This window comes from Anolis carolinensis, chromosome 2, assembly GCF_035594765.1.
Source record: "Anolis carolinensis isolate JA03-04 chromosome 2, rAnoCar3.1.pri, whole genome shotgun sequence".
NCBI lineage: Eukaryota > Metazoa > Chordata > Lepidosauria > Squamata > Dactyloidae > Anolis > Anolis carolinensis.
In genome coordinates, this window is record NC_085842.1 from 22,413,450 (window position 1) to 22,428,600 (window position 15,151).

At 42.7% G+C, this 15,151-nt stretch overlaps 1 protein-coding gene across 2 annotated transcripts; it reads left to right on the plus strand.

The window, feature by feature from the left end:
• Nucleotides 1-3,344: 3,344 nt before the first annotated feature.
• LOC103278114 (zinc finger protein 420) lies at nt 3,345-13,081 on the plus strand. Of its 2 annotated transcripts, none has more exons than XM_016991899.2 (2): nt 3,345-3,469; nt 5,890-13,081. In XM_016991899.2, exon 2 carries the CDS (start codon nt 6,213-6,215, stop codon nt 7,557-7,559), a length of 1,347 nt encoding a protein of 448 aa, XP_016847388.1. In that variant the 5' UTR covers nt 3,345-3,469; nt 5,890-6,212; the 3' UTR covers nt 7,560-13,081. The 2 variants fall into 2 exon arrangements, with proteins under 2 accessions (XP_016847388.1, XP_016847389.1); XM_016991900.2 differs by having other exon boundaries at nt 6,187-13,081.
• The last annotated feature ends 2,070 nt before the right edge of the window (nt 13,082-15,151 follow it).

Here is a 15,151-nt window from a genome sequence, read left to right on the forward strand (position 1 = left end):
ATTCTTTAGGTCATCTAGTACAACATTGAAGCGCAATTCCTCTAAAAGCCGTTCATTCACTTCTGGAAGTCTATGAGTACCTTTGGTTCTTCTGTTGAACAGGTCTTGGTTCTCTTTTTGTTGGGACCAACACTTCAATTCAGTTCCAAGTCAGAAAAGAAGAATATGCACTTTCAGGTTTCCATTTCCCCTTAAAATGGCCCATGTCCTATGGTGCTTGACTACTGATTCAGATTACTGTCTATGTTTTAAGTTATTTTAACTTTTGTAAGATGTGTTATTATACTGTGATTTTATTGTGTTACTGTTTTTATTGATGTAGCACAGTCTTGGGCTTCTCCCAGAGTAAGCTGCCCCGAGTCCTTCGGGAGATGGAGCAGGGTATAAATAAAGTATTATTATTCTTAATATTATTATTATAAAACAACTTGCAAGAAAGTCAAAGGAATGACATATTTCATCTCTTCCGAGGCCCCAGGTTGCACCGGGGTCTGGTAGGAACTTACTGCAAGAGGTGGGTGAGTGGCTTGCCTCTCTCTTAACTTGGGGGTTTCCAACAGGCACTGCAATGAATGTCTTTTATTGTGAGGAAATGCAGAAGGAGGAGGGAGAACAGAGAAAACAGCTGGGCTAATAAAGGGAGAGACAATTTCCTCGAATAACTAAGAACTGAGTCAATCTAAAGGCAATGCTCACCAACCATACAGGGGCTTGCAGTATGTATTTGAGAGAAATGGTGAACATTCAGGAGTCGTGTAAAGTGATTTCATTTAACTCACTAAATTGTGGGTTCGAAAACCCAGAATGCCCCGGCTATTTCCAGGCCAAATCAGGACACATAGCAGAGATAGGCCAATGCAGAGGTCTTTAATTCTCAGTGGCCCAAGAGGATGTCAGCAGAACTAGTGCTCAAAGTACTGACATACCCCAACTGTGAACACATGGGTTATTTATAGTATTACAGAACAATTGAAAATTGCAATACTGGCTTCCCATTGGTCTTGGAGTGGGCTGGCTAGGATCTGCAGCTTCATTGGAGGTCTGAATCTGTTTCTGCCTTTGAGCCAACCATAGATGGAGTGGGGAATTTAATAAATTATTGCTCAGTTTGAAGTTTCCTGGTGGTTGTGATCTGTTCCCAAAAACTGGGTGTGTCTGGATGAAATGCAGTTTGATGAGTCCAATGCCACCTAGACAAGTGGTTCTCAACCTGGGGTCCCCAGTTGTAGGCCAAAAACATCTGGGGACCCCAGGTTGATAACCACTGACCTAGACAAAGAAGATGCTGGCTGATGGACAAAAGACGTAATTACATACAATGGAGGATTCCCAGAGGAGGTCCCAATAGGTGCTACAGATAAAGCAAGTTCCCAGGAAAAGGACAAAAGAGGGCATTAGGGCATTATATTTTGTGATCTCTGGTTTGCTTCATTGTTCAATGATTATAGTAATTCAGGGCATTGTTCCTTGGAGTTCAAAGTGTTGTGAAGCAATATTCCAATGACATTAATGAAAAGGTTATATTGCAAGCAAAGAGAAAACATCCAACGTGCTAGCTGTATATCCACATATAATAATTAATATATTTTATATCCAGGCAATTTCCAAGTTACAAATATCCAACTTACAAACGACTGGGGTAAGAAAACAGGGTGAGAAAAATCTGTTCTTTAACTTTATTGGTTAATGTTTAAATGTTATAATTGTGTATGTTTTTGTCTATTGATGTATTTTATATTGTTATCGTTTTATCCGGGCTTGGCCCATGTAAGCCGCCCCAAGTCCCCTTCGAGGGAGATGGAGGTGGGGTATAAAATAAACTTATTATTATTATTACATTTATGGTATATAAATACAGTAAAAAAAAGGACCCCCGGTGGCACAGTGTGTTAAAGCACTGAGCTGCTGAACTTGCAGACCACAAGATCACAGGTTCGAATCCGGAGAGTGGAATGAGCACCCACTGTTAGCCCCAGCTTCTGCCAACCTAGCAGTTCGAAAACATGCAAATGTGAGTAGATCAATAGGTAATAATAATAATAGTAATTTTATTTTTATACCCCACCCCATCTCCCCGAAGGGACTCGGTACTGCTCCAGCGGGAAGGTAACGGCGTTTCATGCAGTTTCATGCCGGCCACATAACCTTGGAGGTGTCTACGGACAACGCCAGCTCTTCGGCTTAGAAATGGAGATGAGCACCAACCCCCAGAGTTGGACACAACTGGACTTAACGTCAGGGGAAACCTTTACCTTTACTAAATACAGTAGAGTCTCACTTATTCAAACTTCACTTATCCAAGGTTCTGTATTATCCAAGGCAGTCTGCCTTTTAGAAGTCATTGTTTTTGTAGTAATTGTTGCAATGTTTTGGTGCTAAATTCGTAAATACAGTAATTACTACGTAACATTACTGTGTATTGAACTGCTTTTTCTGTCGATTTCTTGTAAAACATGATGTTTTAGTGCTAAATTTGTAAAATCATAATGTAATTTTATGTTTATAGGCTTTTTTCTTAATCCCTCCTTATTATCCAAGATTTCCGCTTATCCAATGTTCTGCCGGCCCGTTTAGCTTGGATAAGTGAGACTCTACTGTACAGTAAATAAATACATACAGGGGACTACAGTACAGCAGCCTCTGGGATTGGGGCTGGACACATGATTCCTACCTGTTCTGCCCAAGGAAACCCTCCTTCGCAGAAGCCAGGCTGTTCTCTCCTCTCTCTGCCAGCTAGGATGTTGTTCTAATAAGCCCCACTCTCCCTTCCTGTGGATCTCACCCCTAATCAAGGTGATTAATTGCAACATTCACACTTGCCTCCAACAGACCAGAGTTCTTTCTCCCACCCTGGGCCTTCCACAGATATATAAGCCTCACTTGCCTAGTTCCCAACAGACTTCACAGCCTCTAAGGATGCTGCCACAGAGGTGGACAGAACGTCAGGAGAGAATGCTTCCAACATTCACACTTGCCTCCAGCAGACCAGAGTTCTTTCTCCCACCCTGGACCTTCCACAGATATATAAGCCTCACTTGCCTAGTTCCCAACAGACCTCACAACCTCTAAGGTGCCTGTCATAGAGGTGGGCGGAACGTCAGGAGAGAATGCTCCCAACATTCACACTTGCCTCCAACAGACCAGAGTTCTTTCTCCCCCCTTGGACCTTCCACAGATATATAAACCTCACTTGCCTAGTTCCCAACAGACCTCACAACCTCTAAGGATGCCTGCCACGGGATGTGGGCGGAACGTCAGGAGAGAATGCTTCCGGAAGTGGCCCAGGAAACTCAGAGATTTCGGCCATGAAATCCTTCGACAAAGTTGACCAGACAAGACTAAGGAGGGGGGGGGGGAGAGGAAGGAGAATAGTGACGCATTTCCCGTTCTGACCTCACTTCCGGAGGAGGGCCCTGTCCCTTTTTGGCGGGAAAAGGCATAGAGAAGGCGGAAGAGGACTAAGGAGGGGGTGAGTTGTAGGCCTTGAAGGCCAAAGGAAGAGAGAGATCCCTGTTTTGGGGTGAGAGGAGGGGAAAGAAAGGAAAGAAAAGTCCAGGGATGGGGGTGACGCTTTCTCGGGGAAAGAAAGGCCTCTCCCGTTTGTTTACAGGATCTTCGCTGTTTGTTTTTCATTGCCTTGCCTGGGTCTCCCCATAGTCAATAGCAGCATGTCTAGAACTCATGGTGAAAACTATGCTTTTTACAAATGGCCTAAATTGCATTTTGAAATCTTGATTTAGCAAAACGGGTTGCCTTTTTAAACCCCTCCTCTCTTCCATCGATACACACATAAATAGTTGTATTGCACCAGCCCAAGGCCATTCCCCAAAGGCCCCAAATTAGGCATGGGCAAAGTTGGGCCCTCTGGGAGTTTTGGACTACAACTCCCAGCATTCCTAACAGCCTCAGGCCCTTTCCTTTTCCCCCTCAGCCGCTTAAGCGGCTGAGGGGGAAAAGGAAAGGGCCTGAGGCTGTTAGGAATGCTGGGAGTTGTAGTCCAAAACACCCAAAGGGCCCAACTTTGCCCATGCCTGCCCCAAATGCACAGAATAGACAAGACAAATAGACAAATGCACAGAGCAAACAAGGAGCAGGCAGCTAAAAAAGCCAATGGGATTTTGGCCTGCACAAATAGTTATCTAGTGTCTAGATCAGTGGTTCCCAACCACTTTGGCCAGGGACTGCACAACATGGAGACATGGCATAATAATAATAATAATCCTTCTCTCTTGGCTTTCCCAAGTTACACAAGGCACAGACATATCCCTCTTCAAGGGAAGAGAAGGAAAGGAAAGGCTATTTTTTAAAAATAAATTGTTCTAGCAATGTAAAATCTCTGTGAGCTTTCCCTAACAAGGGTATTTTTGGCTCCTCCCACAATTTCCCTTCCCACAAATTGGGGTAATGTTTGATTTTAAACTTGAGAGCAACAAATGCCATCACATTACAGAAATGGCCAATCATCCAGATATTTTGTTTAAATTCCACTTCTTGAAGCGTTTGAAAAAAATGCTGCCACCCACACTTAAAAGATCCAAAGAATGCTCTATCCTCGACTTGAAGCCAAACTAATGTGATGAGGAGAGTGGCTTCCCGGATTTTAAGTGTAGCACTCAGTGGAATTTAGTAAATGTGATGAAGTGGCCAGAGTAACAATTCAGTATATTTAAAACAATACAATTGTCTTGTCGCCTCACCTGTTCTGAGATCCAGATTCCCCCCCATCATTCACCTAGTGTTATAGAACACACCTCTTTCAGTTCTGTTACTTCTACTTATTCTTATCATATGTTCTGTTGGAAAAAACAACCTTCTTCAAGCCTAGTGTAGTAATTTTCCTTCTCTATGATCCTGTTGCTTACTTGTATGTACGTTCTGCTATGCAGCTTCTCTTGCAAGAGGGGTTTCCTAATCAAATTAGGAAGAGGCCAGCAACAAAAAAGCTCAATTCTTTATTTCCTTTCTCCCGAGCAGCTAATCTCCCCATTGTTTCTCTAATGGTTGGATATTCCAAACTTTTCACCTGTCTGGGGCATCTAATGAAGTCCCACCCCCTGCTTACATCACTTCACATTTGCCATATGTTTTTCTGTTTATTCAACTTGATTGTAGATCTAGCGAAATGTGCTTTTTATCAGTTTTCACTCCCTCCCATCTGTAGTTGACACGCTTCATGCTTATCCGTGCCCCAACAGTTCCAGCCATAGATGGTTTTTATCAAGTAGTGAATACATAATGTGAGCTCACCCTTATTTTTCCAGTTGCATATTGGTTTATTATTGAGTTTATCTTGCAACTATTTCTAAAACACTACCAATTTTTAGGGTAGTTAAAGATTTCCCCCTGATGTTAAGTCTAGTCATGTCTGACTCTGGGTGTTGGTGCTCATCTCCATTTCTAAGCTGAAGAGCTGGCATAGTCTGTAGACTCCAAAGTCATGTGGCCGGCATGACTGCATGGAGCACCGTCACCTTCCCACCGGAGCGGTACCTATTGATATATTCACATTTACATGCTTTTGAACTGCTAGATTGGCAGAAGCTGGGCTATCAGCGGGAGATTACCCCACTCCTCGGATTCGAACAGCTGACCTTTCGGTCAGCAAGTTAAGCAGCTCAGCGGTTTAACCCGCTGCACCGTCCAGGGGCTCCAGTTTTTAGAAGCAACATATTTTTTTGACCAGCTGGATCTTAATTGATAGCAAAGCAAAAAGCATTATTGCTAAGAAAGCAATAGGCACATCTCACAGTGAGAGCTTTCCAGTTGGATCAGTATTCCTCCTCTCAACTCCAGGTCTTGCTATACTTTTGAGGGATCAATACTGAAGTCCCAACTGAAATCTTTCTGTGTTCAACCACTATTTAGATGTTACCATCTTTTGTCCAACAGATACCCCCTGAATAAATCTTATGAAGAAATCTCTGACACTTCTCCTGGGATTGCACTATTTCCAAATTGACTTCCAAGGCTCACAGCTATAAAAGCAACAAGGAAATAATTCGGCAAAAAACCCCCACAATCCATCATCCTGTAGAATCAAAGGAGAAAAACAAATGTGTGTGGTGTAAAGATAGCGGATTGGAAAAAAGGACAACAAAAGACTGGGGACCAGAAATGCTGTATTCTTTGAGATGTTCATATTTGTAAAATTCTCACTTAATATCCAAATTCTGACTTAATATCTAGATCCCATAGATTCATTCTCCAGTGGTATGGAACATGCAAAGAGCCTACGTCTGAAAACTATTCTTTCCAGACATCAAGAAACTCACACAGAGGAAAAACCATATAAATGCATGAAATGTGGAAAGAACTTCTCTACCAGTGGAAGTCTACGTTGCCATCAAAGAACCCACACAGGAGAAAAATCATATAAATGCATTGAATGTGGAAAGACCTTCACTACCATTGAAGGTCTCCATTTCCATCAAATGACCTACACAGGGGAGAAACCATATATATGCATGGAATGTGGAAAGAGTTTCACTCGGAGTGACAAGCTGCATGACCATCAAAAGACCCACACAGGAGAGAAGCCACATACATGTATGGAATGTGGAAAGAACTTCACTCGGATTGACAAGCTGCGTGGCCATCAAAAGACCCACACAGGGGAGAAGCCACATACATGTATGGAATGTGGAAAGAGCTTCACTCAGAGTGACAAGCTGCGTTACCATCTAAAGACCCACACAGGGGAGAAGCCACATACATGTATGGAATGTGGGAGGACCTTCTCTCGGAGTGACAACCTACGTACACATCTAAGGACCCACACAGGGGAGAAACCATATACATGCATAGACTGTGGAAAGAGCTTCACTCGGAGTGACAAGCTGCGTGACCATCAAAAGACCCACACAGGGGAGAAGCCACATAGAAGTATGGAATGTGGAAAGAGCTTCATCCGGAGTGACAAGCTGCGTGACCATCAAAAGACCCACACAGTGGAGAAACCATATAAATGTAGAGAATGTGGAAAGAGCTTCACTCAGAATGACAAGCTGCATGACCATCAAAAGATCCACACAGGGGAGAAACCATATACATTCATAGAATGTGGAAAGAGCTTCATTCGGAGTGACAAGCTGCGTGACCATCAAAAAACCCACACAGGGAAGAAGCCACATACATGTATCGAATGTGGGAGGACCTTCTCTCGGAGTGACAACCTACGTACTCATCTAAGAACCCACACAGGGGAGAAACCATATATATGCATAGACTGTGGAAAGACCTTCACTCGGAGTGACAAGCTGCGTGACCATCAAAAGTCCCACACAGGGAAGAAACCATATACATTCACAGAATGTGGAAAGAGCTGCACTCAGAGTGACAAGCTGCGTTACCATCTAAAGACCCACTCAGGGGAGAAGCCACATACATGTATGGAATGTGGGAGGACCTTCTCTCGGAGTGACAACCTACGTACTCATCTAAGGACCCACACAGGGAAAAGGCCATACAAATGTGTAGAATGTGGAAAAAGCTTTAGTGATAGTAGATATCTGTGTTGCCATCAAAGAATCCACACAGGAGAGAAGCAATGGAATGTGTAGAATGTGGAAAGAGCTTTAGTGATAGTGGATATCTGCATTGCCATTAAAGAACCCACAAAGGAGAAAAGACATACAAATGCATGGAATGTGGAAAGAGCTTCAGTCACAGTGGAAGTCTGTGTTACCATCAAAGGACCCACACAAGGGAGAAGCCATACTAATGCATAGAATGCAGCAAGAGCTTCACTATTAGTAAGGCATGCACCAGACATTAAAGATGAGAAGACTTAAAAATCATGGAGCATGGAAGGAACTTCAGTAATAGCAGAGTCTGCACTATATATTAAGGAAAGGAGTTGGTTTACTTAAAGCTTTTTTGTTTTGTGGATTGTTTTTTGCATTCATTTTTTCAATAAATTGTATTATCATTTTAAAACAGAACTCACATGGTGAAGTAGCCATAGATAGGCTTAGATTTTGGAAAGCGCTAACTCAGAGTGGAATTCTGCATTCCTGTGAAAAGACATACTTTGTGTGTTCCTGTATGGCAGGAGTTTAGACTGGATGCCCTTGTGGTCTCACCTAACTATCAAAGTATTCTATGAAAAGTAACCAGGAACTCAATTCTAATGCAAATGTAGTAAAACATTTTGTAGCACCTCTTCCAGGACTCCGGGTAAATGAGATTCTATAACTCACTAGCAGAGGAGTATTCCTATTGAATTTCCAATGGTCGAGTTTTAAACTAATGATGCTTGCTGATGTATTTTATGAATGTAATTGTACTGTTATTGTTTTAATTATATATGCTGTTGTCATATTGTTTTATCTGTTGATTTGGGCTTGGTCCCCATGTGAACCGCTCCGAGTCCCCTCGGAGAGATGAAAGCGGATTATAAATAAAATTTTATTATTTATTATTATTAAATTTAAATTAAGAAAGCCAGAATAGTAAGCATCTGCAAGTGAAGACTTCCCCTCTAGCATCTAAGAACTAATAAGAAAGGTCAGGAAAGGCTATTGCAGCTTGGAAGTTTGGTCCTAGGCCCCTTCTACACTGCCATATAGTCCAGATTATCAAAGCAGATAAATCCACATTATCTGCTTTGTACTGGACTATATTATCTATTTCAGAGATTTCTATACCGCCTTTCTCCAGAGCGGACCCAAGGAGGCTCACATCATCTTAAAAATATACATAATAACATAAAACCATTAACTAAAACAGATAATAAAAGTTCCAAGAATGCTCCTTAGCAACTTCCATATTATAAACAAAGTTAAACTCAGTCTAAAATTCCCCATACGATTGTAAAGTGCCTGCTTTCAGTTAAAAGCTGATTCAAAAAGGAAAGTCTCCACATCTTTCCTAAATGACTTAAGGGTGGGAGCCCATCTAATTTCCTCCAGCAGCGAGATCCATAGCTTTGGAGCCGCACCCAAGAATGTGCCATCTCTAGTGGTTTTTAAATGCATGTTGGCCCTGAACTGTGTGGTAATGAGGTCTTAAAGGTCTGCCCAGTCTGTATTGGAGGACACGGTATCTCAAGTTACCTGGACTGAAGCTGTGTGGGGCTTTATAGGTTAAAATCAGCACCTTGAATTGGGCCTGGAAACAAATCTGAAGCCAATGGAGCTGTTTCAGTAGGGTGGTGGTGTCAGCTCCAGTACGTAACCTGGCTGCTGTTCTCTGGAAATGTGGAATTTTTTGGACACTTTTCAAGGGCGGTTCCACGTAGAATGCATTACAGTTGTCCAAGTGGGATGTAACCAGTGCATGTAACACTGGCCAAGTCAGATTTCACCAGGAATGGGCACAGTTGGTAATGAGCTTACACTGCAAGATAATCCAATTCAAAGCAGATAATCAGGATTTTATATGGCAGTGCAAAAGTATAAATTTATATTGTTTACTTTATATTCAGCCATAACCTCAAGGAAGTGAATATTTGAAGGGACGCAGAAAGAATTTACACTGGAGTTCCATTGTGTGACTGAGCAAAATAGATGCCATAAAACTGATAACTGAAGTAACTCAAACTCTTAATGAATTGAGGATGATGAGGAAAGGACTTATTAGTTGAAAAAATAGAGATATGCACCTCCATGAAAAAACTGATTAAGGTGCTAACTCAGATGAAGCAGAAACAAGAACCCAGGGCTCAGATTCAGGCAGAAATGTCAAAAGAAAGGAAAACGGGAGGGATTATTAGATGTAGCAGTGACAGTGACAGAATTCAAGGAAAGATAATTCTAGGGAGCTCAAGGTCTTTTAGAACAGCAGGAGGATGTCAGCTATATAAATAAAAATGTAATGTCTGTCTGTGGGGACCTCATATTTCCCAAACCACTTCAAGGATTACCACGAAATTTGGGCACAATGCAACCATTGAACAGGCAAAGATTTTAGGGTCATCAAAATCCAACTACAATACAGATGTCACACCTAAAACAGGTAAAAACATGTCCCACTTAAAAAACAGCGCCTGGGCAACTGCAAAGATTCTAAATCTTACATCTCCCGTCCTCTCTCCCTCCGCGCTCCCTGATGGGCCAGAGGAGAAAGCTCCCACCTTAACTAATGATTGCCTCTCTCTCCCTACTGGATGCCAGAGGTGGCAGTTGCCTCACCAACAGGAAGGAAAAGAAGGAAGAGGGCAGGGACTCTGAAGGCCTTTTGGAAGGAATTCAATTGAGAAGGCCAAGGAGGCAGTCTTCAAGGCTGCGGAGAGAGAAGGACCTCGGGAGGGCTGGAGGAGGAAGGCCAGGCAAGAAGATACAGTCAAAGCCCTCCAGACGGCCAGCTAGTCATAGATAGGATAGACTCGTACACACATACACAACAGATCATTGATCAGGAAGAGACCCCAAGGGGCCATCCTATCCAACTCTCTTCTGCCATGCAGGCAGACACCATCGATGCCCTCCAGACAGATAGCCAGTCAGATAGGACAGACTCACACGCACATACACGACAGATATCTTACCCTTTTCACCACACTGGGCCACAGCAATGCGCGGCCGGGTACAGCTAGTTTATGATAAAATAACTGAAACCCTGGCTTATTTTTTGAAGTTTGGTATCAAAGTTTCAGCTGTGAGGTAGATAAGATCTATCAACTGAATCACTATATGACCAAACAGAAAAACCAGTGCAGAAAAGTGGTGGGTAATTTAGTGATACAGTATATCTGAATTGTGATTTGATTCTGCAACAACTGAGCATCTAAGTGATGAGATACGGGAACAGGATTGTGGGTCAAATACATGAAGAAAAAAAATATAAAGAGGAGATGAAGTGTTATGAAAATAGTTGATGAAGATTTGTGAATTAGCTGAGATAAGTAAATTGATGAGGCTGACTAATGGGAAATATTTGTTCAACTTTAAGAAAGATTGTCAGTTTTGAGATGAATGAATAAGAGATTTATGTCATTTAAAGTGGAAGTGTGAGAAAAGTAATAGACGAATAAGAGATGTACCTTCCAGATAAGGGTGAGATAATAATTTTGTTCTTTGGTTTTGCACGTATGCATTTATTTGTGTGTTTTTGTTGTAGTTGTCGTAGGTTAGAGGTAGATGCATAGTTGTTAAACTCATAACCAAAAACCTTGTTTGTACATTTTATGATTCTTGTATAACCATATTAGGAGATTAGGAAAGCCCCCTCACTCATGTCTTTCAGGAAACAGCTGAAGACCTGGCTGTGGGATCAAGCATTTGGCCCATCCTAAGATATGAGCTGATATGACCTGATGGATTAATATTAATTCGAACACAGACTGGCTCCAACTTTGGCTTGAAACTTCCCCTTTTGTAATGGTCACATGGTTTTAATTCCTTTAATTTGATTTGGATACTGGCTTTTATTTGTGTTTTATGTTTGGTTTTTCTACATGTTGTATTATATGTGGCATTTAATTCTGCCATTATGTAAGACCGCTCTTGGTCCCCTGGGGAAGAAGAGTGGTATATAAAATAAGTAAATAAATAAATAAATATTGAATGATTGCCAAAGTTTGTAAGCCACCCTGAGTCCCCCTTTGGGGGTGAGAACTGCCTTTGAAGATGACTCAGAAACTGCAGTTAGCGCAAAGGTCAGCAGCCAGATTACTAATCGGGGCAAGCTTTAGAAAGCATACCACGTCCATCCTCAAACATCTCCACTGGCTCCCGACAAGTTTCCAGGTCCAATTCAAAGAGCAGGTGATTACTTATAAAGCTTTATACGCTTCAGGTCCAACCTGTCTTTGAGACCACATCTCTTTCTATGAACCGGTGTAGGCATTGAGATCTGCTGGGAAGGCCCTTCTCTTGGTCCCACCAGCATCCCAAATACAGTTGGTAGGGATGAGAGAGAGGTCCTTCTCGGTGGTGGCACCCCAGCTCTGGAATGCCCTCCCTAGAGAGATCAGGCTAGCCCCCTCACTTTAAGCCTTCCATTCCAGTTTAATATGGCTTTTTAATCAAGCCTTTGATCTTACGTAGATTTGTAGGATTAGTGTTGATGTCATGTCACCTTGACGTGGTGAGGGGGCTTGCGTGTTTCAATGAACCTGTGGGCACAACCAAGGGAGTCACACCTAGGAGTGGCCACAGGGGGGGGATCCAGACCAAGAAAAATCCAAAGACCTCAACGGCGGAGCAGGCGGAGGATAACATGGTACATTTATTTTATTTATTTTATTTACAGTATTTATATTCCGCCCTTCTCACCCCGAAGGGGACTCAGGGCGGATCACATTATAACACACATAGGGCAAACATTCAATGCCCATAAACACATCAAACAGACTGAGAGACACACGCAGAGGCAAGTTAACCTTCTGAGGGGATGTTCGATTCTGGCCACAGGGGGAGCAGCTGCTTCATCATCCACACTGACGGCACTTCCTCATTCCAGGTCGTAAATTAGTTAATCTTGCCTCCCCACTTTATAAGTGGTACCTTATCTCCTACTTGATAGATGCAACTATCTTTCGGGTTGCTAGGTCAGCAACGAGCAGGGGCTATTTTTTATTTTTAATTGACGGGTGCTCACCCCGCCACGGGCTGGCCTCGAACTCATGACCTCATGGTCAGAGTGATTTAAGGCAGCTGCTCAACAGCTGCGCCACAGCCCGGCCCATGTGGTACATGTTACAACGGCTGTGAAGGCGGAAGAAGGCTGCAACAGACTGAGAAGCCACTCTCGTTGTGTTAATCACACCACTGCTGGGACCTTAATCTATGAAGACTGTGTTGATCAGCCGTGCACTGACCTCCACACATTAAAAAAAAATCACGCATAGGCGTCCTCCAAGAAATGAAGGACCATCATCCTCAAACTACGAGGGATCGCCTAAGTAACTGAGCAGTGTCAATTGGAAACAACTTGTTTTTATCCGCAGCTATGACTGCATTTTATGAATTTTAGTGTTTTACATTGTAATTATGTATGTTTGTGGTTGTAATTCTATGGTTTTATCCTTTTACATTTATCTATTGTCTATATGTGGCGCTTCACTGTATTTTCTTAGCTGCCCCACGTCCCTCCGGGGAGATGGTGGCAGGGTAGAAATAAAATTCATTATTAAAATTTATTATAAGTATAGTAAATAACTATTTTGATGTTTTTACATAAAAAATTTCCAATTAAAAAAGATTTTTCACATCCCTCCCCCCAAGCTATATTGTTTCCCAAACAAGTGCCCTATTGCCTTTCAGCTGACAAAGAATGGGAGCAAAGACAGGGATAGAGGCCTCTCATGATATGGAGAGAGGTTGTCAGTTAAACCAAATCGAGATCCTGGAAGGGGTATCTCTGTTTGTTTCCTTTGTTGGAGGGTTTAAAAAATATTTTTATTGATGAAATTATGGAGAGCGGTTCAGGAATGGATATAAAGTAAGGATATGATTAACGTCTTAACGCTAACGTCTTCTGTAGTTATCTAATGCAAAAAATGTTTCTACGATGTTAAAAAAAAGTATTATATGGTATTCCAAAGTCCAGAAATACTTTTGGTCTCAAGCATTTTGCATAAGGAAATTTCCACCTATATGAAACACATCTCCAAGCTCATCATTTATCTAGGTTTCAAACCACCTGTTTCTACCGCTTATCAAATTGATAAATTAGATCCCACCTTCTCCATAAGTTTAGGTAATACACTGAGGACAAATTGGATGATCAGATAGCAGCAATTAGATAGGAGCCGTGGTGGCGCAATGGGTTAAACCCTTGTGCCAGCTAAACTGCTGACCTGAAGGTTGGGTTGCTGACCTGAAGGTTACCAGTTTGAATCTGCGAGATGGGGTGAGCTCCTGTCTGTCAACTAGCTTGTGGGGACATGAGAGAAGCCTCCCAGTGAACACATCCGGGCGTCACCTGGGCAACATCTCTGTAGACGGCAAATTCTTTCACACCAGAAGCGACTTGCCGCATGTTCTCAAATAGCTTCTGACACTATAAAAAAGCAGATACAGGAGATTGAAGATGGGAGGAGCTGATAGCAGACCATGCTTCCTAAAATAAGATTGCCAGATCCCAGTGTCCAGTCTGACTCTCAGGGTCTGAAGCCTCTTCTTCATCTCTTAGGATGAGAAGGAAGAATCTCAGGGTGATAGCAAGGATGTGAAAAGTTAACGTGTGTGTGTTTCTCATTTGTCAGGCCTTTTTTTTTAAAGGAAAGCTACATCCTTAGACAATGTGGCTGATACTGAATGCATCAGGCTTGAAACATCAACCCCAGAAGATGGTTTGACTACTCTCACATCACAGGAGAAGGACAACTCTCTCTTCCCGCATCCCAGAACATACACACACACCTCCATGCCTGCTAGAAGCCCCCAAACCAGGAGAAGGCAAGAAATATTTCTCAGTGTCTTCAAAAACAAGGATAGTGTGTCCTCTGAATGAGTGCCTGGAAGAGGTAATGGGCTGGATGAGGAAAAACAAACTGAAACTGAATCCAGACAAGAGAGGGATGCTTGCCATCAGGAGTTCTAACCTAGGAATGGAAGTGTGTTAACCAGTTCTGGATGGGGTTATACTCCCCCTGAAAGACTGTGTCCGCAGCTTGGGAGTAATCCTTCCTATCCTGGGGTTTAATCGTAAAGCTACCTGTGTCACCAAAGACAGCCTTTGTGGTGTTGCTGTGAGGGAAAAGGGTTTGAGCTTCCCAAGGCCTCTGACAGGGTGTGCACCTTTGATGACAGGTTGAGCATCCCTTTGTTCAGAAATCCAGAGCGCTGTATTGAAAAATCAAATATTTTGTCACCAGCCACTTGCTTCCTCCTTCCTCCACCTGCGTATCAGTGCAGACCATATCTCTCCTTGTTTCTGAAGCCTCCATCCTCGGCATAATTGACGACAGTGACATCATCCCTGAGAAGTTGGCATCAGCATGAGAAGGATGATCCCACCCACCTAACACCCAGTATTACAGTACTGTGCTGAGGTGATGCTTGCAGCAATGGCAGCAGTACAAAGTCAACTCTTTTACTTTCTGGCTTGCTTCCAGTGGAGGATGTGATGCCCCGGGAAGATTCAAGGGTACAAAGACCTGAAAGTTGGGAGTGGTTTGGATGGGAATGGGGTCTCTCCTCACATCTCCAATTTATTAAGGCCTCTTTTACCAATAGAGGATCCAATTATCACTGATAAAAGGGAA

Excerpts from the sequence above, each read along its gene's own strand:
- LOC103278114 (XM_016991899.2), top strand. The coding sequence starts at position 6,213 with ATGGAACATGCAAAGAGCCTACGTCTGAAAACTATTCTTTCCAGACAT.